This window comes from Pseudophryne corroboree, chromosome 6 (genome assembly GCF_028390025.1).
Source record: "Pseudophryne corroboree isolate aPseCor3 chromosome 6, aPseCor3.hap2, whole genome shotgun sequence".
Lineage (NCBI taxonomy): Eukaryota > Metazoa > Chordata > Amphibia > Anura > Myobatrachidae > Pseudophryne > Pseudophryne corroboree.
The window spans coordinates 29,980,190-30,002,220 of NC_086449.1; the positions used below are offsets into that span (position 1 = coordinate 29,980,190).

At 46.1% G+C, this 22,031-nt stretch overlaps 1 protein-coding gene across 1 annotated transcript in view; it reads left to right on the forward strand.

Moving 5' to 3' along the window:
- LOC134934170 (extracellular calcium-sensing receptor-like) overlaps positions 1-22,031 on the forward strand; it is a 41,880-nt gene that overhangs the window by 15,331 nt on the left and 4,518 nt on the right. Inside the window, exon 3 of the mRNA XM_063929664.1 lies at positions 16,694-16,853. Coding sequence (XP_063785734.1) covers positions 16,694-16,853 — 160 coding nt within the window. The remainder of the gene's footprint in view (positions 1-16,693; positions 16,854-22,031) is intronic.

Genomic DNA, 22,031 nt, shown 5'->3' on the forward strand with positions numbered 1-22,031 from the left:
AAACAGGATTGTCTCGAAACACAAATCTGGGGAAGGGCACAGAAAAATATGTGCTGCTTTGAAGATCCCAATGAGCACAGAATTTTGTTTGTAATGGTCAGAGTCCTTCAGGTGCATTTTGACAGGAGTGGGTTCCATATGGCCACTTCTAGCATACAGGCCTGATTGGTGGATTGCTGCAGAGATGGTTGTCCTTCTGGAAGGTTCTTCTCTCTCCACAGAGGAATGATGTAGCTTCCAGAAGGACAACCATCTCTGCAGCAATCCACCAATCAGGCCTGTATGCTGGAGTGGCCAGACAGAAGCCACTCCTTAGTAAAAAGCACATGGCAGCCCGCCTGGAGTTTGCCAAAATGCACCTGAAGGACTCTCTCAGACCATGAGAAACAAAATTCTCTGGTCTGATGAGACAGATATTGAACTCTTTGGCGTGAATGCCAGGTGTCATGTTTGGAGGAAACCAGGCACCGCTCATCACCAGGCATGGAGGTGGCAGCATCATACAGTGGGGATGTTTTTCAGCGGCAGGAACTAGGAGACTAGTCAGGATAGAGGGAAAGATTAATGCAGCAATGTACAGAGACATCCTTGATGAAAACCTGCTCCAGAGTGATCTTGACCTCAGACTGGGGCGACGGTTCATCTTCCAGCAGGACAACGACCCTAAACACACAGCCAAGATATCAAAGGAGCAGCTTCAGGACAACTCTGTGAATGTCCTTGAGTGGCCCAGCCAGAGCCCAGACTTTAATCTACAGTAATTGAACATCTATGGAGAGATCTGAAAATGGCTGTGGTGTGCACCGATGATTCGCATCCAACCTGATGGAGCTTGAGAGGTGCTGCAAAGAGGATTGGGCGAAACTGCCCAAAGATGGGTGTGCCAAGCTTGTGGCATCATATTCAAAAAGACTTGAGACTGTAATTGCTGCCACAGGTGCATCAACAAAGTATTGAGCAAAGGCTGTGAAAACTTATGTACATGCAATTTATTAGTTGTTTTTCTTTTTAAACCGATTTGCAAAAATCTCAAACTTTTTTCACATTGTCATTATGGGGTATTGTGTTTAGAATTTTGAGGGGAAAAAAAACGAATATATTCCATTTTGGAATAAAGCTGTAACATAACAAAATGTGGAAAAAGTGAAGAGCTGTGAATACTTTCCAGATGCACTGTAAGAAGAGGAGGCGTGGTTTAAGGATTTGCAAGTGAAGTTGAAGCTTTACCGTAACTTCTCATGGGGAACTGCATTATCATGGCAATAGGGAGCCAGTGCCCAATCCTTATTCTGCAGTAAACCCTGGCCGCCTACGTCTGTGTACCTCCTAAACCTTTTTCTTGCTAACCATGTGGTATTGTTGTGAATTGAACATGGCTGGTAAAACAGTAATATCTCATCCCCATTTTTCAACAGGTCTGTGCATTGTGTGACTGTGCTTGTCTCTCCCGCTCTCCTGTGTAATTTACATATGGGCATTGGTTCTTGACTTTCATTGCACAAATGTTATACTTTGTCAACTCCCTTGGGGGGTGTCCTGCCATGGACCTACCATCTGATCATGGGAGAGGTTGTGTGTCCTTCCATGTAGTGGTGAGCACTTGCTTATATCCACCCTTGACTGGACCCTTTCCCCATCCAATGTCTCCTAGTGCTTCCACATAGGGTGAGGGACATGGAGCGGGAAGAGCAGTTTGAATGGCTTTCACTCCCTTCCTCAACAATGTCCTCTTACCTATGTGCTTAGAATGGGCTGAGTCAACACCGTCTTCCTTTGGTGTCTCCTGCAGTGCTCTCCACTGCTTAGACAACTCTTGCTAAGATTACCCATCTATAACCCCTTTAAGGACTTCCGAAATTCAAGAAACATTTGTTTTCCAGATGTTTCATATTGTACCTAACAGGAATTTTACCAGGTTTTTGTGTAACCTAATTATGTTGCGATCGGTGACCCTTACCATCCACCCATTCACCTAAATCTGCTAGTTGTCCCAAAGACTCACACTCTAGACACACTCTCTTTGGTTCTGCCTGATCTGTGGCTACTGACAGTGTTGCGAACAGTGGCCCTCATTCTGAGTTGATCGCTCGCTAGCTACTTTTAGCAGCCGTGCAAACGCATAGTCGCCGCCCATGGGGGAGTGTATTTTCGTATTGCAGGAGTGCGAACGCCTGTGCAGCCGCTCGGCAGCAAACACATTTTGTGCAGAACAAGACCAGCCCTGTAGCCCTGTAGTTACTTATTCTGTGCGATGATTGCTGCGACGAAGGTCCCGGTAATGACGTTAGACACCCACCCAGCAAACGCCCGGCCACGCCTGCGTTTTTCCAAACACTCCCAGAAAACGGTCAGTTGACACCCAGAAACTCCCACTTCCTGTCAATCTCCTTGCGTTCGGCAGTGTGAATGGAAGCGTCACTAGAACCTGTGCAAAACCACAATGCTCTTTGTACACGTGCGTGCACATTGCAGTGCATATGCATGCGCAGATTAGCCCCGTTCTGCCATAATCGCTGCGCTGTGAAAATCCGTAGTGAGCGATCAACTCGGAATGACACTGTATGGTATATGGGTAGTGCATTTTTTTTTTCAGTAACAAACTGGTGATACATGGCATACTTTATACCATATCAGGACCTCCCCAATCAGTTGCTACGGTGTCTCCACCAGCCTTTTCTATCCCTGTTGTGCAGGCTAGCACCCCTTCTAATGGGCAGTCACACACTTCCTGATCCTGTATCATATGAAGCCACAACTCACTGTGTGTGTGATTGCTAAATTTCCTTGTTGGTTGAGAATACCCCCATTTTGCATATCAAAAATCACACACATCCCTTTGCACAAATTGCCATTGTTGTCTTTCAACTAGTGATGAGCGGGTTCGGTTCCTCGGAAACCGAACCCCCCCCGAACTTCACCCATTTTACACGGGTCCGAGGCATACTCGGATTCTCCCGTATGGCTCGGTTAACCCGAGCGCGCCCGAACGTCATCATCCCGCTGTCGGATTCTCGCAAGATTCGGATTCTATATAAGCAGCCGCGCGTCGCCGCCTTTTTCACTCGTGCATTGAAAATGTTAGGGAGAGGACGTGGCTGGCGTCCTCTCCGTTTATTCATTGTTGATGCAAATATTTGTGCTTGCTTATATCTTAATTGTGGGGACTGGGGAACAGCTGTATTATTAATATAGGAGGAGTACAGTGCAGAGTTTTGCTGATCAGTGACCACCAGTTTTATCAGTTCTCTGCCTGAAAAAAACGCTCTTTATCTGTGCTCAGTGTGCTGCATATATCTGTGCTCACACTGCTTTAGTGTGGGGACTGGGGACCAGCAGTATTATATAGGAGGAGTACAGTGCAGAGTTTTGCTGACAGTGACACTGACCACCAGTATACGTTGTCTGCCTGAAAAACACTCCATATCTGTGCTCAGTGTGCTGCATATATCTGTGCTCACACTGCTTTATTGTGGGGACTGGGGACCACCAGTATATTATATAGGAGGAGTACAGTGCAGAGTTTTGCTGACAGTGACCACCAGTATACGTTGTCTGCCTGAAAAACACTCCATATCTGTGCTGCATTGTAGTATATAGTAGGAGTACAGTGCATCATTTTGCTGACCACCAGTATATAATATATAGGAGTACGGTACAGAAGGCCACTGCTGTACCTACCTCTGTGTCGTCAAGTATACTATCCATCCATACCTGTGGTGCATTTCAGTTTTGCACAGTTTGCTGACCACCAGTATATAATATATAGCATTACGGTACAGTAGGCCACTGCTGTACCTACCTCTGTGTCGTCAAGTATACTATCCATCCATTCCTGTGGTGCATTTCAGTTTTGCACAGTTTGCTGACCACCAGTATATAATATATAGCATTACGGTACAGTAGGCCACTGCTCTACCTACCTCTGTGTCGTCAAGTATACTATCCATCCATTCCTGTGGTGCATTTCAGTTTTGCACAGTTTGCTGACCACCAGTATATAATATATAGCATTACGGTACAGTAGGCCACTACTGTACCTTCCTCTGTGTCGTCAAGTATACTATCCATCCATACCTGTGGTGCATTTCAGTTGTGCGCAGTATATATAGTAGTAGGCCATTGCTATTGATACTGACATATAATTCCACACATTAAAAAATGGAGAACAAAAATGTGGAGGTTAAAATAGGGAAAGATCAAGATCCACTTCCACCTCGTGCTGAAGCTGCTGCCACTAGTCATGGCCAAAACGTGAAATGCCATCAATGTCGTCTACCAAGGCCGATGCCCAATGTCATAGTAGAGAGCATGTAAAATCCAAAAAACAAAAGTTCAGTAAAATGACCCAAAAATCAAAATTGAAAGCATCTGATGAGAAGCGTAAACTTGCCAATATGCCATTTACGACACGGAGTGGCAAGGAACGGCTGAGGCCCTGTCCTATGTTCATGGCTAGTGGTTCAGCTTCACATGAGGATGGAAGCACTCATCCTCTCGCTAGAAAAATGAAAAGACTTAAGCTGGCAAAAGCACAGCAAAAAACTGTGCGTTCTTCTAAATCACAAATCCCCAAGGAGAGTCCAATTGTGTCGGTTGCGATGCCTGACCTTCCCAACACTGGACGGGAAGAGCTTGCGCCTTCCACCATTTGAACGCCCCCTGCAAGTGCTGGAAGGAGCACCCGCAGTCCAGTTCCTGATAGTCAAATTGAAGATGTCACTGTTGAAGTACACCAGGATGAGGATATGGGTGTTGCTGGCACTGAGGAGGAAATTGACAAGGAGGATTCTGATGGTGAGGTGGTTTGTTTAAGTCAGGCACCCGGGGAGACACCTGTTGTCCGTGGGACGAATATGGCCATTGACATGCCTGGTTAAATTACAAAAAAAATCAGCTCTTCGGTGTGGAATTATTTTAACACAAATGCGGACAACAGGTGTCAAGCCGTGTGTTGCCTTTGTCAAGCTGTAATAAGTAGGGGTAAGGACGTTAACCACCTCGGAACATCCTCCCTTATACGTCACCTGCAGCGCATTCATCATAAGTCAGTGACAAGTTCAAAAACTTTGGATGACAGCGGAAGCAGTCCACTGACCACTAAATCCCTTCCTCTTGTAACCAAGCTCCTGCAAATCACACCACCAACTCCCTCAGTTTCAATTTTCTCCTTACACAGGAAAGCCAATAGTCCTGCAGGCCATGTCACTGGCAAGTCTGACGAGTCCTCTCCTGCCTGGGATTCCTCTGATGCATCCTTGAGTGTAACGCCTACTGCTGCTGGCGCTGCTGTTGTTGCTGCTGGGAGTCGATCGTCATCCCAGAGGGGAAGTCGGAAGATGAAATATCACAGCAGTCATCCTGCTGCAAAGCGTATAACTCAGGCCTTGGCAGCCTGGGCGGTGAGAAATGTGTTTCCGTTATCCACCGTTAATTCACATGCAACTACAGACTTGATTGAGGTACTGTGTCCCCGGTACCAAATACCATCTAGGTTCCATTTCTCTAGGCAGGCGATACCGAAAATGTACACAGACCTCAGAAAAAGAGTCACCAGTGTCCTAAAAAATGCAGTTGTACCCAATGTCCACTTAACCACGGACATGTGGACAAGTGGAGCAGGGCAGACTCAGGACTATATGACTGTGACAGCCCACTGGGTAGATGTATTGCCTCCCGCAGCAAGAACAGCAGCGGCGGCACCAGTAGCAACATCTCGCAAATGCCAACTCGTTCCTAGGCAGGCTACGCTTTGTATCACCGCTTTCCAGAAGAGGCACACAGCTGACAACCTCTTACGGAAACTGAGGAACATCATCGCAGAATGGCTTACCCCAAATGGACTCTCCTGGGGATTTGTGACATCGGACAACGCCAGCAATATTGTGCGTGCATTACACCTGGGCAAATTCCAGCACGTCCCATGTTTTGAACATACATTGAATTTGGTGGTGCAGAATTATTTAAAATACGACAGGGGCGTGCAAGAGATGCTGTCGGTGGCCTGAAGAATTGCGGGCCACTTTCGGTATTCAGCCACCGCGTGCCGAAGACTGGAGCACCAGCAAACAGTCCTGAACCTGCCCTGCCATCATCTGAAGCAAGAGGTGGTAACAAGGTGGAATTCAACCCTCTATATGCTTCAGAGGATGGAGGAGCAGCAAAAGGCCATTCAAGCCTATACATCTGCCTACGATATAGGCAAAGGAGGGGGAATGCACCTGACTCAAGCGCAGTGGAGAATGATTTCAACGTTGTGCAAGGTTCTGCAACCCTTTGAACTTGCCACACGTGAAGTCAGTTCAGACACTGCCAGCCTGAGTCAGGTCATTCCCCTCATCAGGCTTTTGCAGAAGAAGCTGGAGACATTGAAGGAGGAGCTAAAACAGAGCGATTCCGCTAGGCATGTGGGACTCGTGGATGGAGCCCTTAATTCGCTTAACTAGGATTCACGGGTGGTCAATCTGTTGAGATCAGAGCACTACATTTTGGCCACCGTGCTCGATCCTAGATTTAAAACCTACGTTGTATCTCTCTTTCCGGCAGACACAAGTCTGCAGAGGTTCAAAGACCTGCTGGTGAGAAAATTGTCAAGTCAAGCGGAACGTGACCCGTCAACAGCTCCTCCTTCACATTCTCCCGCAACTGGAGAACTGCATATGATTCTGTCACCATTGAAAGAATGGTGGAGGATTATATGAGTGACCGCATCCAAGTAGGCACGTCAGACAGTCCGTACATATACTGGCAGGAAAAAGAGGCAATTTGGAGGCCCTTGCAGAAACTGGCTTTATTTTACCTAAGTTGCCCACCCTCCAGTGTGTACTCAGAAAGAGTGTTTAGGGCAGCCGCTCACCTTGTCAGCAATCGGCGTACGAGATTACTTCCAGAAAATGGGGAGAAAATGATGTTCATCAAAATTAATTATAATCAATTCCTCCGTGGAAACATTCACCAGCAATTGCCTCCAGAAAGTACACAGGGACCTGAGATGGTGGATTCCAGTGGGGACGAAGTAATAATCTGTGAGGAGGGGGATGTACACAGTGAAAGGGACGAGGAATCGGACAATGAGGAGGAGGTGGACATCTTGCCTCTGTAGAGCCAGTTTGTGCAAGGAGAGATTGATTGCTTCTTTTTTGGTGGGGGCCCAAACCAACCAGTCATTTCAGTCACAGTTATGTGGCAGACCCTGTCGCTGAAATGATGGGTTTGTTAAAGTGTGCATGTCCTGTTTTTACAACATAAGGGTGGGTGGGAGGGCCCAAGGACAATTCCATCTTGCACCTCTTTTTTCTTTCATTTTTCTTTGCATCATGTGCTGTTGAGGGGCTATTTTTTTGAAGTGCCATCCTGCCTGACACTGCAGTGCCACTCCTAGATGGGCCAGGTGTTTGTGTCGGCCACTTGTGTCGCTTAGCTTAGCCATCCAGCGACCTTGGTGCACCTCTTTTTTTCTTTGCATCATGTGCTGTTTGGGGACTATTTTTTTGAAGTGCCATCCTGTCTGACACTGCAGTGCCACTCCTAGATGGGCCAGGTGTTTGTGTCGGCCACTTGGGTTGCTTAGCTTAGTCACACAGCTACCTCATTGCGCCTCTTTTTTTCTTTGCATCATGTGCTGTTTGGGGACTATTTTTTTGAAGTGCCATCCTGTCTGACACTGCAGTGCCACTCCTAGATGGGCCAGGTGTTTGTGTCGGCCACTTGGGTCGCTTAGCTTAGTCATCCAGCGACCTCGGTGCAAATTTTAGGACTAAAAATAATATTGTGAGGTGTGAGATGTTCAGAATAGACTGAAAATGAGTGGAAATGATGGTTATTGAGGTTAATAATACTATGGGATCAAAATGACCCCCAAATGCTATGATTTAAGCTGTTTTTGAGGGTTTTTTGTAAAAAAACACCCGAATCCAAAACACACCCGAATCCGACAAAAAATTTTCAGGGAGGTTTTGCCAAAACGCGTCCGAATCCAAAACACGGGCGCGGAACCGAATCCAAAACCAAAACACAAAACCCGAAAAATGTCCGGTGCACATCACTAATTTCCAGTCTATTCTGAACACCTCACAATACTATTTTTAGTCCTAAAATTTGCACCGTGGTCGCTGGATGACTAAGCTAAGCGACCCAAGAGGGCGGCACAAACACCTGGCCCATCTAGGAGTGGCACTGCAGTGTCAGACAGGATGGCACTTAAAAAAATTGGCCCCAAACAGCACATGATGCAAAGAAAAGAGAAAAAGAGGTGCACTGTGGTCGCTGGATGGCTAAGCTAAGCGACACAAACACCTCAATATCACAGGAATTATTTGTTCTAATCAATGGTATTATTGGTCCAAATCACTGGAAGAAAATGACAAAATCACTAGAATTATTCATTGTAATCAATGGTATTATTGGTCCAAATCACTGGAAGAAAATGACAACATCACTGGAATTATTTGGCAAGACCACTGTAATTAATAATTATAAATCACTGATATTAATTGGTAAAATCTCGCTATTTCCTGCCAAGTGAAGTTGAATCAAGATGGGATTTTGTACCGTGACACAATAACTTTATCAATTGTCTAAATCCCACTGCACTAATGGCGGAAAACGGGCACACGTCTAACAGCGCACTGATTATACTGAGAACTGATTAATTATACTGATTACTGATTATACTGAGAACTGACACTGAGCAGCGAGAACAGCACTGGACTATTGTACTGTAGTATACTGTTCACCACAATGCAGCACTGACACTGAGCACAGATATTAAGCACTGATCAGGATACTAGAAGTGACACAGAGCTGCAAGATACAGCAATGGCTTACTGTACTGTACTACTATAATTATATACTGGTGGTTCCCACAATGCAGCACACTGAGCACAGATAACAGGTGTATCTCACACATCGCTCAGTACAGATTACAGGATGTATAATCACCAGGTGTATAACACATGTCGCACAGTACAGTATACAGTATCAAGCTCTGGAGGGATCAGTATTTCGCAGGAAGGCGTGGCCTGGTCCTGGCAGCAGAGTGACAGGCGGCCGTATAGTAGCAGCCAGCTCCAAATTTGGCAGTGTGTGGAGAGGGAGGGGGTGAGGGAAGGGAACGAGCGCTGGAGTGTCTGAGCGGAGGGCTTGGAAGTTCAGGGGGAGTGAGGCGGGAGCTGCTCTTCCATAGCAGCGCACAGTGGTGGTGACGGAGTCTGACAAAGGAGGGAGTGGGGGAGGATTGGGGCAACTGGCTGCAGGGGAGCACTGTGCCGCAGCCATCACCTGCAGGGGGAGTGGAGGGAAACACATCTTATCTGCCCCAGATAAGTGACCTCTGATCAGAGCAATTGAGGGTTGGAGTTTTTCTGAAAGGTGGAAAGGAAGGGGTGCTTTTTCATGTAGACTGGAAGGACCACAACAAACTTGGAGTGACTACACTTTTCACCCTAGTTCAGCAGCCCTGCTGCCCTTTAATACACAGATGAATGAAGTCTCCATTTGGAAAGGCGGCCGCTCAGCGATCAGGAGCTGATGCAGCACATGCAGGTGTTTCTGCAGATATGATGAAGAAAAAAACATCTCATAAGAAACATCGAAACAATATGGGACCAAGTAAACCAATCTCCCAGCCAAGGTGAAATATTGTAGGCTGTAGAATACAGCATGGGTGGAAAGAAGGCAGTGGGCCAATAACCCAGTGGAAAGGAACAGTTCTGGATCAAGTACCAGTGAATCCCTTCCTCTATCTTATAAAGTAACATAGTAACATAGTATCTGAGGTTGAAAAAAGACAATTGTCCATCGAGTTCAACCTATTTGTGGTGTCCTATGCATGATGATTTGACTAAAATTTCTGACTGATGCTGCTGTCAGCCATTGCATTTTATCCCTATTAATAGTAACTATAATGCATGACTATGCACCATACCCCTGGATATCCTTATCCAATAGGAATTTATGTAACCCATTTTTAAAGGTGTTGACAGATTCCGCCATTACAACTCCCTCGGGCAGGGAATTCCAAACACGTATTGTCCTTACCGTGAAAAAGCCTTTACGCCGTATTGTGCGGAATCTCCTCTCCTCTAACCTGAGCGAGTGTCCACGAGTCCTCTGTGTTGATCTAACCAAAAACAGGTCCCGCGCAAGCTCTGTGTATTGTCCCCTTATATATTTGTATATGTTGATCATATCCCCTCTTAGTCTCCGCTTTTCCAATGTAAACATGCCTAGTCTTTCAAGCCTTTCCTTGTATTCCATCGTCTCCATGCCCTTAATTAGTTTGGTCGCCCTCCTCTGTACCTTTTCAAGCTCCAGGATATCCTTTTTGTAGTACGGTGCCCAGAACTGTACACAGTATTCGAGGTGTGGCCTCACTAGTGATTTATATAACGGGAGTATAATACTCTCGTCCCTAGCATCAATACCCCGTTTTATGCATGCTAATATCTTATTAGCCTTCTTTGCTGCAGTCCTACTTTGGGTACTACTGCTTAGCTTGCTATCTATGAGGACACCTAAGTCCTTTTCCAGTACAGAATCCCCTAATTTTACCCCATTTAGTAGGTAGGTGTAATTTTTGTTCTTGTTACCACAGTGCATTACCTTACACTTGTCTGTGTTGAAGCGCATTCTCCATTTGGCTGCCCATGCTTCTAATTTAACTAAGTCGTTCTGAAGAGACTCGGCATCCTCCTCTGTATTTATAGCCTTACACAATTTGGTATCATCTGCAAAAATTGACACCATGCTCTCTAGACCTTCTGTTAGGTCGTTAATGAAAATATTGAACAATAGCGGTTCTAATACTAAGCCTTGCGGCACACCACTTAGCACTTCAGTCCAAGTTGAAAAAGATCCATTAAACCACAACGCGCTGCTTCCTATTATCTAACCAGTTTTTGACCCAAGTGCATATTGTGCTTCCTAGCCCTGATTCTTGTAGCTTGTATATAAGTCTCATGTGTGGTACAGTATCGAACGCTTTGGCAAAGTCTAAAAAGATTACATCCACGTCTTTACCCTGATCTAGGTTTGCGCTTACTGTTTCATAAAAGCCAAGTAAGTTGGTTTGACAGGATCTGTCCTTCATAAACCCATGTTGATTCCTTTTAATGACCTTATTGGTTTCAAGGAACTTCTGAATACTATCTCTTAGAATACCTTCCAATACTTTCCCCACTATAGATGTAAGACTAACTGGTCTATAATTACCTGGTTCAGCTTTACTTCCCTTTTTGAATATAGGCACTACTTCCGCTATACGCCAGTCTTTGGGAACCATACCTGATATAACTGAATCCTCAAAGATCAAAGATAGCGGTTTTGCCAATTCAGAGTGAAGCTCCATTAGAACCCTTGGATGAATACCATCGGGCCCTGGTGATTTATTAATCTTTAAATGTTTTAATCGGTCACAGACTACTTCCTTGCTTAAATAAGTACCTATCAGTGTGATATTGTCATTATTGAGATTGTGTGTCAGTCCCTGAATTGGGTCCTCTCTAGTGAATACTGTTGAAAAAAACTCATTTAGTGTGTCCGCTAATGGATTTGATTGTGTCTATGGACTTGAGCTTCACAAGGATGAAAGGGTGTCTGCTCTTGAAGTTCTACCAGACAGAGTTGCCTCATCCCGAATCAGTGATGCCCATTTGGCTGACACAATGATTGGTAAAGCAGGGGTGCATATGTTTGAAACAGAGGATGGTTCCAAGGATGAGTGGCGAGGGATGGTATTAGCATGAGCACCTATTATGAACACATGGTTTTATATAACCTATGAAAAGAACCCAGTCTTATATATGTATCAACTTTTAGATGACTATAAAGAAGGAGATCTTCGAATCATGCCAGACTCAAATGATTCCCCTCCAGCTGAAAGAGAACCAGGGGAGGTTGTGGACAGCCTGGTGGGCAAGCAAGTGGAATATACAAAAGAAGATGGCTCAAAAAGGACTGGCATGGTTATTCATCAAGTTTAAGCTAAACCATCTGTGTACTTCATTAAGTTTGATGACAATATCGATATTTATGTCTACGATTTGGTGAAGACATCCTAAATGGGATTCTGTACTTTTTTTTTTTTTTTTGCCAAACGTAATCTAATGTAAACATTTGTCGAAAGTCGCTGCTTTCTGATTTACAGAAATGCTCAGATATACCTCCGAATCCACAATCCCTTCCCAGAGGAAAAAGAAATTGAGAAACCGTTGTTTGAGAACGATTGTTCTCTTTCCCTTACAAAGGAACAAACCACTTTCCAAGAAGACTGACGTTTTTGGGATTATGGAGACATAATGTTTTTGAATATAAATCCTAAAGCAGGTGGTGTATTAGAGCAAAAGAGTGCAAGAGACCAGCCATGCAGTTTCTGAAATATTATGACAAAATGTTACTGTATTTCATAAGCACTCATTCCTAACTCTGCTAAGTACTGTTTGGTATACTGTATCTGGCTTCCATGAGGTAGTTGTCCATTATTTCAGCTTCCATTGACCTTTTTGAAAGCGGTAGATGTTATCGATTCTTTCCCCCCCCCCCCTATTTTTAATTTTCTCCTGCATAGCCCAGTAAAATGTTGCAATGTTAAGTATTGACTTGTGCCTTCTGGGGGTCCACTTCTTCACTAAATCCAGCCAAATCTCATCCTAACCCTCTGTTCCACATTCTCTATGTACCCCATCTGTGTCACCCATGTCTGTCTACCCCTCCCCTTTAGATTGTAAGCTCTCACGAGCAGGGCCCTCTTCCCTCATGTGCTTATCCTTTGTCTTACTTTAATAATCTTCAACTGTGCCACATCCAGCAGTCTTCTGCCACCTGATACTTATTCCAGTGTCATCTGCAGATGTAGCTATGTTTATTTACCCTGTACTTGTCCTATACTGTCATCAACTGTAAGTTGCTGTTTTCCTGTTTGATTATTTATGTACTCTGTAATTGGGCGCTGCGGAACCCTTGTGGCGTCATATAAATAAAGGATAATAATAATTAGAGATGAGCGGGTTCAGTTCCTCGGGATCCGAACCCCCCCGAACTTCACCCATTTTACACGGTTCCGAGGCAGACTCGAATCTTCCTGCCTTGCTCGGTTAACCAGAACGCATCCGAACGTCATCATCCCGCTGTCGGATTCTCGCGAGATTTGTTTTCTATATAAGGAGCCGCGCGTCGCCGCCATTTTCACTCGTGCATTGGAGATTGAACGGAGAAGACGTGGCAGCGTTCTGTCCCTGAAAAGCTCCGTAATCTGTGCTCAGTGTGCTGCAAATATCTGTGCTTAGTGTGCTGCAAATAATCTGTGCTCAGTGTGCTGAAAATATCTACGTTCTCTGCCTGAAAACGCTCCATATCTGTGCTCAGTGTGCTGCAAATATCTGATAAGTGTGCTGCATTGTGGGGACTGGGGACTACCAGTATATAATAATAATTATAGTAGTACAGTACAGTAGGACATTGCTGTATCTTGCAGCTCTGTGTCACTGAGTGCACGTATCCATTCCATATCTGCGGCATTTTTGTGAGCAGTATATATAGTATTACAGTGCAGCATTTTGGTGACCCAACAGTATATAGTTGTGTACAGTAGGCCATTGCTGTATCTTGCAGCTCTGTGTCACTGAGTGCACGTATCCATTCCATATCTGTGCGGCATTTTTGTGAGCAGTATATATAGTATTACAGTGCAGCATTTTGGTGACCCAACAGTATACATATATAGTACAGTACAGTAGGCCATTGCTATTGATATATTACTGGCATATAATTTCACACATTAAAAAATGGAGAACAAAAATGTGGAGGGTAAAATAGGGAAAGATCAAGATCCACTTCCACCTTGTGCTGAAGCTGCTGCCACTAGTCATGGCCGAGACGATGAAATGCCATCAACGTCGTCTGCCAAGGCCGATGCTCAATGTCATAGTAGAGAGCATGTAAAATACAAAAAACAAAAGTTCAGTAAAATGACCCAAAAATCTAAATTAAAAGCGTCTGAGGAGAAGCGTAAACTTGCCAATATGCCATTTACGACACAGAGTGGCAAGGAACGGCTGAGGCCCTGGCCTATGTTCATGGCTAGTGGTTCAGCTTCACATGAGGATGGAAGCACTCATCCTCTCGCTAGAAAAATGAAAAGACTTAAGCTGGCAAAAGCACAGCAAAGCACTGTACGTTCTTCTAAATCACAAATCCCCAAGGAGAGTTCAATTGTGTCGGTTGCGATGCCTGACCTTCCCAACACTGGACGGGAAGAGGTGGCGCCTTCCACCATTTGTACACCCCATGCAAGTGCTGGAAGAAGCACCCGCAGTCCAGTTCCTGATAGTCAAATTGAAGATGTCACTGTTGAAGTACACCAGGATGAGGATATGGGTGTTGCTGGCGCTGAGGAGGAAATTGACAAGGAGGATTCTGATGGTGAGGTGGTTTGTTTAAGTCAGGCACCCGGGGAGACACCTGCTGTCCGTGGGACGAATATGACCATTGACATGCCTGGTCAAATTACAAAAAAAATCACCTCTTCGGTGTGGAATTATTTTAACACAAATGCGGACAACAGGTGTCAAGCCGTGTGTTGCCTTTTTCAAGCTGTAATAAGTAGGGGTAAGGACGTTAACCACCTAGGAACATCCTTCCTTATACGTCACCTGGAGCGCATTCATCAGAAGTCATTGACAAGTTCAAAAACATTGGGTGACAGCGGAAGCCGTCCACTGACAACTAAATCCCTTCCTCTTGTAACCAAGCTCCTGCAAACCACACCACCAACTCCCTCAGTGTCAATTTCCTCATTAGACAGGAAAACCAATAGTCCTGCAGGCCATGTCACTGGCAAGTCTGACGAGTCCTCTCATGCCTGGGATTCCTCCGATGCATCCTTGAGTGTAACGCCTACTGCTGCTGGCGCTGCTGTTGTTGCTGCTGGGAGTCGATCGTCATCCCAGAGGGGAAGTCGGAAGACCACTTGTACTACTTCCAGTAAGCAATTGACTGTCCAACAGTCCTTTGTGAGGAAGATGAAATATCAGAGCAATCATCCTGCTGCAAAGCTGATAACTCAGGTCTTGGCAGGTGTGTTGGTGTTAAACGTGTGTCCGGTATCCACCATTAATTCACAGGGAATTAGAGAATTGTTTGAGGTACTGTGTCCCCGGTACCAAACACCATCTAGGTTCCATTTCTCTAGGCAGGCGATACCGAGAATGTACACAGACCTCAGAAAAAGACTCACCAGTGTCCTAAAAAATGCAGTTGTACCCAATGCCCACTTAACCACCGACATGTGGACAAGTGGAGCAGGGCAGACTCAGGACTATATGACTGTGACAGCCCACTGGGTAGATGTATTGCCTCCCGCAGCAAGAACAGCAGTGGTGGCACCAGTAGCAGCATCTCGCAAACGCCAAATCATTCCTAGGCAGGCTACGCTTTGAATCACCGCTTTCCAGAATACGCACACAGCTGACAACCTCTTACAGAAACTGAGGAACATCATTGCAGAATGGCTTACCCCAATTGGACTCTCCTGGGGATTTGTGACATCGGACAACGCCACCAATATTGTGCGTGCATTACATGTGGGCAAATTCCAGCACATCCCATATTTTGCACATACATTGAATTTGGTGGTGCAGAATTATTTAAAAAATGACAGGGGCGTGCAAGAGATGCTGTCGGTGGCCCGAAGAATTGCGGGCCACTTTCGGCATTCAGCCACTGCGTGCCGAAGACTAGAGCACCAGCAAACACTCCTGAACCTGCCCCTCCATCAGCTGAAGCAAGAGGTGGTAACGAGGTCGAATTCAACCCTTTATATGCTTCAGAGGATGGAGGAGCAGCAAAAGGCCATTCAAGCCTATACATCTGCCTACGATATAGGCAAAGGAGGGGGAATGCACCTGACTCAAGCGCAGTGGAGAATGATTTCAACGTTGTGCAAGGTTCTGCAACCCTTTGAACTTGCCACACGTGAAGTCAGTTCAGACACTGCCAGCCTGAGTCAGGTCATCCCCCTCATCAGGCTTTTGCAGAAGAAGCTGGAGAGATTGAAAGAGGAGCTAAAATGGAGCGATTCCGCTAGACATGTGGGACTTGTGGATGGAGCCCTTAATTAGCTTAACCAGGATTCACGGGTGGTCAATCTGTTGAAATCAGAGCACTAAATTTTGGCCACCGTGCTCGATCCTAGGTTTAAAGCCTACGTTGTATCTCTCTTTCCGGCAGACACAAGTCTGTAGATGTTCAAAGACCTGCTGGTGAGACACTTGTCAACTCAAACGGAACGTGACCCGTCAACAGCTCCTCCTTCACATTCTCACGCAACTGGGGCTGCGAGGAAAAGGCTAAGAATTCCGAGCCCACCCACTGGCGGTGATGCAGGGCAGTCTGGAGCGAGTGCTGACATCTGGTCCAGACTGAAGGACCTGCCAACGATTACTGACATGTCGTCTACTGTCACTGCATATGATTCTCTCACCATTGAAAGAATGGTGGAGGATTATATGAGTGACCGCATCCAAGTAGGCACGTCAGACAGTCAAACTTTTTGATTGAAGGACTTTTGGGTCTATCTCCGTATGAGAGGAAAAGGCAATACTAGCACTGACTTCTTGGTATTGTCATCATTATGGTTACCCTAAGTCTGGAAAATAAAATAATTCACAGTAGATAAGCATAGTAATTTGTATTAATTGTTTTTAAAAACCTCCTCAATATTGTGTCCTATCACCAGACACCCCGCTCAGTCTGCAGTGAGAGCTGTCCACCAGGTACCAGGAAGGCGGCCATAAGAGGACAACCTGTGTGTTGCTTTGAATGTGTCCCCTGTCTACAAGGAGAAATATCTAACCAGACAGGTGAGTGATGGACCTGTAGATATGTCCTGAGATACTATAGACATTAGAAGAATTTTATTTCATCTTCTGGAGCTTACGATATCTTGGGCGGGATGTAATGGAGTCAGAGTTCGCCCGACGTGCGGGATGCTAGCCGAACTCGGGCGTTTTTAAAAGGGGAAATCATTCACAAGGCATGGTTATGCCTTGTAAATGATTGCCCCTTTAAAAAAACATCCAAAGTTAATCTTCACCCCCCGACGGGCATTTAAATGCTGGGATCCCGCCGTCGGTGTTAGGAAACAAGTATATGGAATTCTGGAGACTGGGTGCCAACCAGGGAGTTCCAGAACTCAGGTGTGGAGCTGCGGCTGGTAATGAGTAATTGCAGCTACACCTACTCTACCCCTGACTCCGTTACTCCTCCCAGTGGTCGGATGGTGCCTGCAGAGCTAGACTTCTGCCTTTAGCAGCCGCGTTTGAATGGGCAAATTAGGTGCGCACAGACTCCGATGCCCCCAGGTCTTACAAGGTAACAAGGCACCAACCGAGACTGCGAGTGAGTATGGAGAAAGCTAACTGAAACTTGCAAGATTACCAACGGGAAAGAATACAGAAGGACTATGAACAGATTATGTGCAGCGTGGCCGCCGAAATCCCAATATAGGAACCAAGGCACCACTCGAGGAGTGAGTTCGGAACACAACTTAATCACACTTATCAAATTTCACAGAGTGTGTACAGCAATGACAATAAATATCCGAGTGATTGTAAAAGCTTCAAACTTAGAGGCAACAATGCCCTGAGATGTTTTAAGCAACTTAACTGTATATTTGTGTACAACAATGCACATGATGGAATGAATAATAAATCATAAAGCAATGAGTTCCAAAAGATCTAGGCAGAGTAAAGTGAAATGCAAACAACAAGAACACTTAGCTGCAGGAGACTCCTCGATTCCAGGCTAGGCAAGACAGAGCAAGACAAGGCAGAGACAACCAGAGCTGTATGATACTATTTCCAGGCAAGGTCTCACACGTAGAATCAGGAACTAAGGTAACAAGGGTAATGTGCTCCAAACTGGCAGGACAGGACACACAGGATTCAAACTGGACCGGGAATCCCAAGCAATGCAATGGCACCAACTGTTCAAGATTTCACACCAAAGGTCAGGGACCAGGCACTAGTGCATACAGGAACAAGAATCTATCACCGGCTCCAAGTGCAGGGAAGGCTGGGTAATTAAAGAAGCACGCTCCAATCAGGATGGCTGGAAGCCAGACACAAGGTAATGGCCTAATTAACTGACAGGTGAGACAGCACAGGCCAAATACAAGAGACAGACTGCAGTTACACAGACTCACCACATAATGACCTAATGATCTGACAGGTGAGACTATAGGAAACATATAGGAAACAGGCTGCAGTTACACAGACTCATCAAGGGCGGCCCGCAACAGTACCGAAAACAAGTACATGAGAATACCTGACATGCAAACAGAAATATAACATAAAATAAATAAATGGAATGCAAACAGGAATGAGCCACTGCTGTGGCTCATGACAGTCTGTATTGTGACCGGCGATCTCCTGACTGCCGGTCACAGATACCTAACCCACCATTGCCCCTTGCCATTCATCCACTTGTGATGTCGTGGGTTTGTATTCTAAAGTATTTATTTTTCCTTCCTTGGCCACTAATGTCATCTCTTGCTCATGAGGATAACATGTTCTTGTGTTTTATGGCAGTATAGCAGGAGAAATAAAGCAATATGAAGCGTTTTAAAATATAGGTTTGAAGTCTTTGCTCAAGTAAATTACAGAAATAGACTGAAATAAAACTTCTTGAAGATCAGTAACATACAGTAAATCCTATGAGGTGTAGGGTGGCTAAAGACATCACAGAGGGACATACTGTAGCTGCAATAAATACAAATAATTTCTCCAAAGTGATTGTGCAGAACAACCAGGTGGAAATTACAGAGACAGGCCTTAACCACTTGCCTGGCATGGTGGCATCAGATGCGACCATACCAGCAAGTGCTTTATCTGCCCTGGTCGCACAGGATGCGACCAGTCAGATAAACAGTGTTTGCATCTGCAGGGAAGAGAAATACCCTCCGCTGCTGCTCTCAGAGGGACCGGAAGGTCCCTCTGCCTCCCTGCACCCTCCCCTCAGTGTTGCCGATGATTGCTGATCGGTCAGCACGTGTTATGCACACCAGTGCCAGCAGGAATGTACTGGTGTCTGAACGGTGAGGGATGCAAAACAAATGAACTCACAGACAGACTGGGGAATATGACATTACATACACAGAAGGTGATAGGGTAACAAAATAAACACAAAGTGAACAGAGAAGCCCAAAGGCTAAGAAACTGGGTGTCTCCCTAGTATTAGGAATGCTCAGATGGAAAGAAGCGAGATGTAGTGATTTAATACGTAGAGAACCCGAAATGCTGTTGCTAAGGGCAACAGCAAAACCCTAAAGGGTTACCAACGGGTGTGGCAGTAAACTCCTTGGTCAGAGATGGAATAATAGACACAAGGAGAGTCTCCACAATCCTAGTCCTCACTTGCAGTGCACTGGTTCAGCTTACTGCCACTAAACTGACACCTGAACACCTTGCACAGTGAGAGAGGATTTTGGCAGGCAAGTCTGAGAATACAGCCGCAAACTTGCTAGGTTCACAGAGTAGCAAAAGAACCCCAGCAGGTTAAAAGACTGACTCCAGTCTTACTGCTAGGTCTGGATTGGCAGAGTGTAATACCAAATCCCAAGGCCTATTTGCAGTAAGCAACAAACAAATACAAAGTTTACACAGTACTAGCTAGCTTTCAGGAACTGACTAACCAACAAAGATTCAGCAGCATCTGCCTAACCTGAGAAGAGGGTTTATATAGCAGGTGCTGTCCACGCCCCACTCAGACCTCACAGACTGTGAGCACAAAAACCAGCACCGGATCCCCTGCCGTGCACAGAGCCTGTAACCACTGCACAGCAAAAGACCCGAACCGGAGTATCAGCTACGCTCAGGTTACTCCGTTAGCACTTGTCTCCCGGTTGCCATGACGATGTGGCAGCACAGAGCAGGAGACCCTAACAGTACCCCCCCTCTGACGAGGGGTCAAAGAACCCCTACCACCGGGTTTATCGGGGAACTGTGAGAAGAAAGAGCGTAACAGTCTGGGGGCATGAAGATCACAACTGCGCACCCACGACCGCTCCTCCGGGCCATACCCCTTCCAGTGCACCAAAAATGACAGCCGACCCCGAACCATCTTGGAGTCAAGAATCCTTTCAACAACAAACTCCCTCTGGCCACGTATCAGAAGAGGGGAAGGTCTTCCACTGAAAGAAGGATTACTAATCACCCGTTTTAAAAGGGAACAATGAAATGTTTTATTGATACCCAAAGAACGGGGTAGATCTAACTGAAATGCCACCGGATTGATAACCCTAGTGATCTTATAAGGACCGATGAACCGGGGGCCTAACTTATGAGATGGCTGTCTCAACTTCAAATTCTTGGTAGACAACCAGACGAAGTCTCCTAATTTGAAGCTGCAGGGTCTTTTCCGCTTATCAAAAACCCTTTTGGTCACTAATGACACAGACACAAGGGCTTTCTTCACTTTCCTCCAAATACCTCTAAGGACCGAAACCACAGAAGAACCACCAGGCGTGGAGTCCAGGGAGTCAAAAGAATTGGCCTTAGGATGATGCCCATACACACAAAGGAAGGGAGAGATCCCTGTAGCAGAGTGAGCCGCGTTGTTATAGGCAAACTCCGCCATGGACAGATGAGCAACCCAGTCAGTCTGACACTTGGAGACATAACACCTGAGGAACTGCTCCAAGGACTGGTTCACCCTTTCAGTCTGCCCATTAGACTGCGGATGGCAGCCTGACGACAAGCTGACAGAAATCTGGAGATCGGAACAAAATGCCCTCCAGAATTTGGCCACAAACTGGGATCCGCGGTCAGAGACCACATCAAGTGGCAACCCGTGGAGGCGCACAACATGCAGCATAAATCATTCAGACAGGCGTCTGGCCGATGGCAGCCCAACCAATGGAACGAAGTGCGCCATCTTCGAAAACCTGTCAACGACAACCCAGATGGCTGTCATCCCCGAGGATTTGGGCAAGTCCACCACAAAATCCATTGAAATGTGGGTCCATGGCTTAGATGGAATAGAGAGTGGATGTAATGGGCCAACAGGAACCCCTCTAGGAGTCTTATTTCGGGCACAGATGTCACATGCCCGAACCCACTGATCCACATCCCTAGCCACCGAGGGCCACCACACCGCCCTAGATAGCAACTCCCGAGTTCTGGCAATACCCGGGTGACCTGCCGACTTCTTGGCATGGAATTCCAGGAACACTCGCTGTCTTAACCTAGGAGGCACAAACAAAAGACCTACCGGAAGGTCTGGAGGAGCCTGCTCCTGTGCTCTAAGGACTAATGACAAGAGGTCCTGGGTAATGCCCACTTTAATACATGATGGGGACACAATGGGCAATGGCTCCTCGGTGGTCTCCTGGATTGGAGCAAAACTCCGCGAGAGCGCATCAGCCTTGATGTTTTTTGACCCAGGGCGATATGTTATCCAAAAATTAAAGCGAGCAAAAAACAAAGCCCATCGTGCCTGCCTGGCATTGAGGCGCTTCGCTGACTCTAAAAATGCCAAATTCTTATGGTCGGTGAGAATTGAGACCACAAACTTAGCCCCCTCAAGCCAGTGTCTCCACTCCTCGAGTGCATCCTTAATAGCCAACAATTCCCGGTTACCCACGTCATAATTCATCTTGGCAGGCAAAAATTTACGGGAAAAGTAAGCACAGGGATGAAGGCGATTATCAGACACCCCCATCTGAGAGAGCACTGCCCCAATACCCATCTCAGAGGCATCCACCTCCACCACAAAAGGACGCTCTGGATCTGGGTGTCGCAGCACCTTGGCCGAGACAAATGCCCTTTTGAGATGGGCAAAAGCCGCTTTGGCCTCACAAGACCAGTGAGCAACATCCGCCCCTTTCTTAGTGAGTGCCACCAAGGGCGCCACTATAGATGAAAATCCAGCGATAAATCGCCTATAAAAATTCGCAAAGCCCAGAAAACGCTGAAGCGCCTTCAAACTAGTGGGCTGCACCCAATCCAGGACTGCCTGTACCTTGGAACCCTCCATTTGGA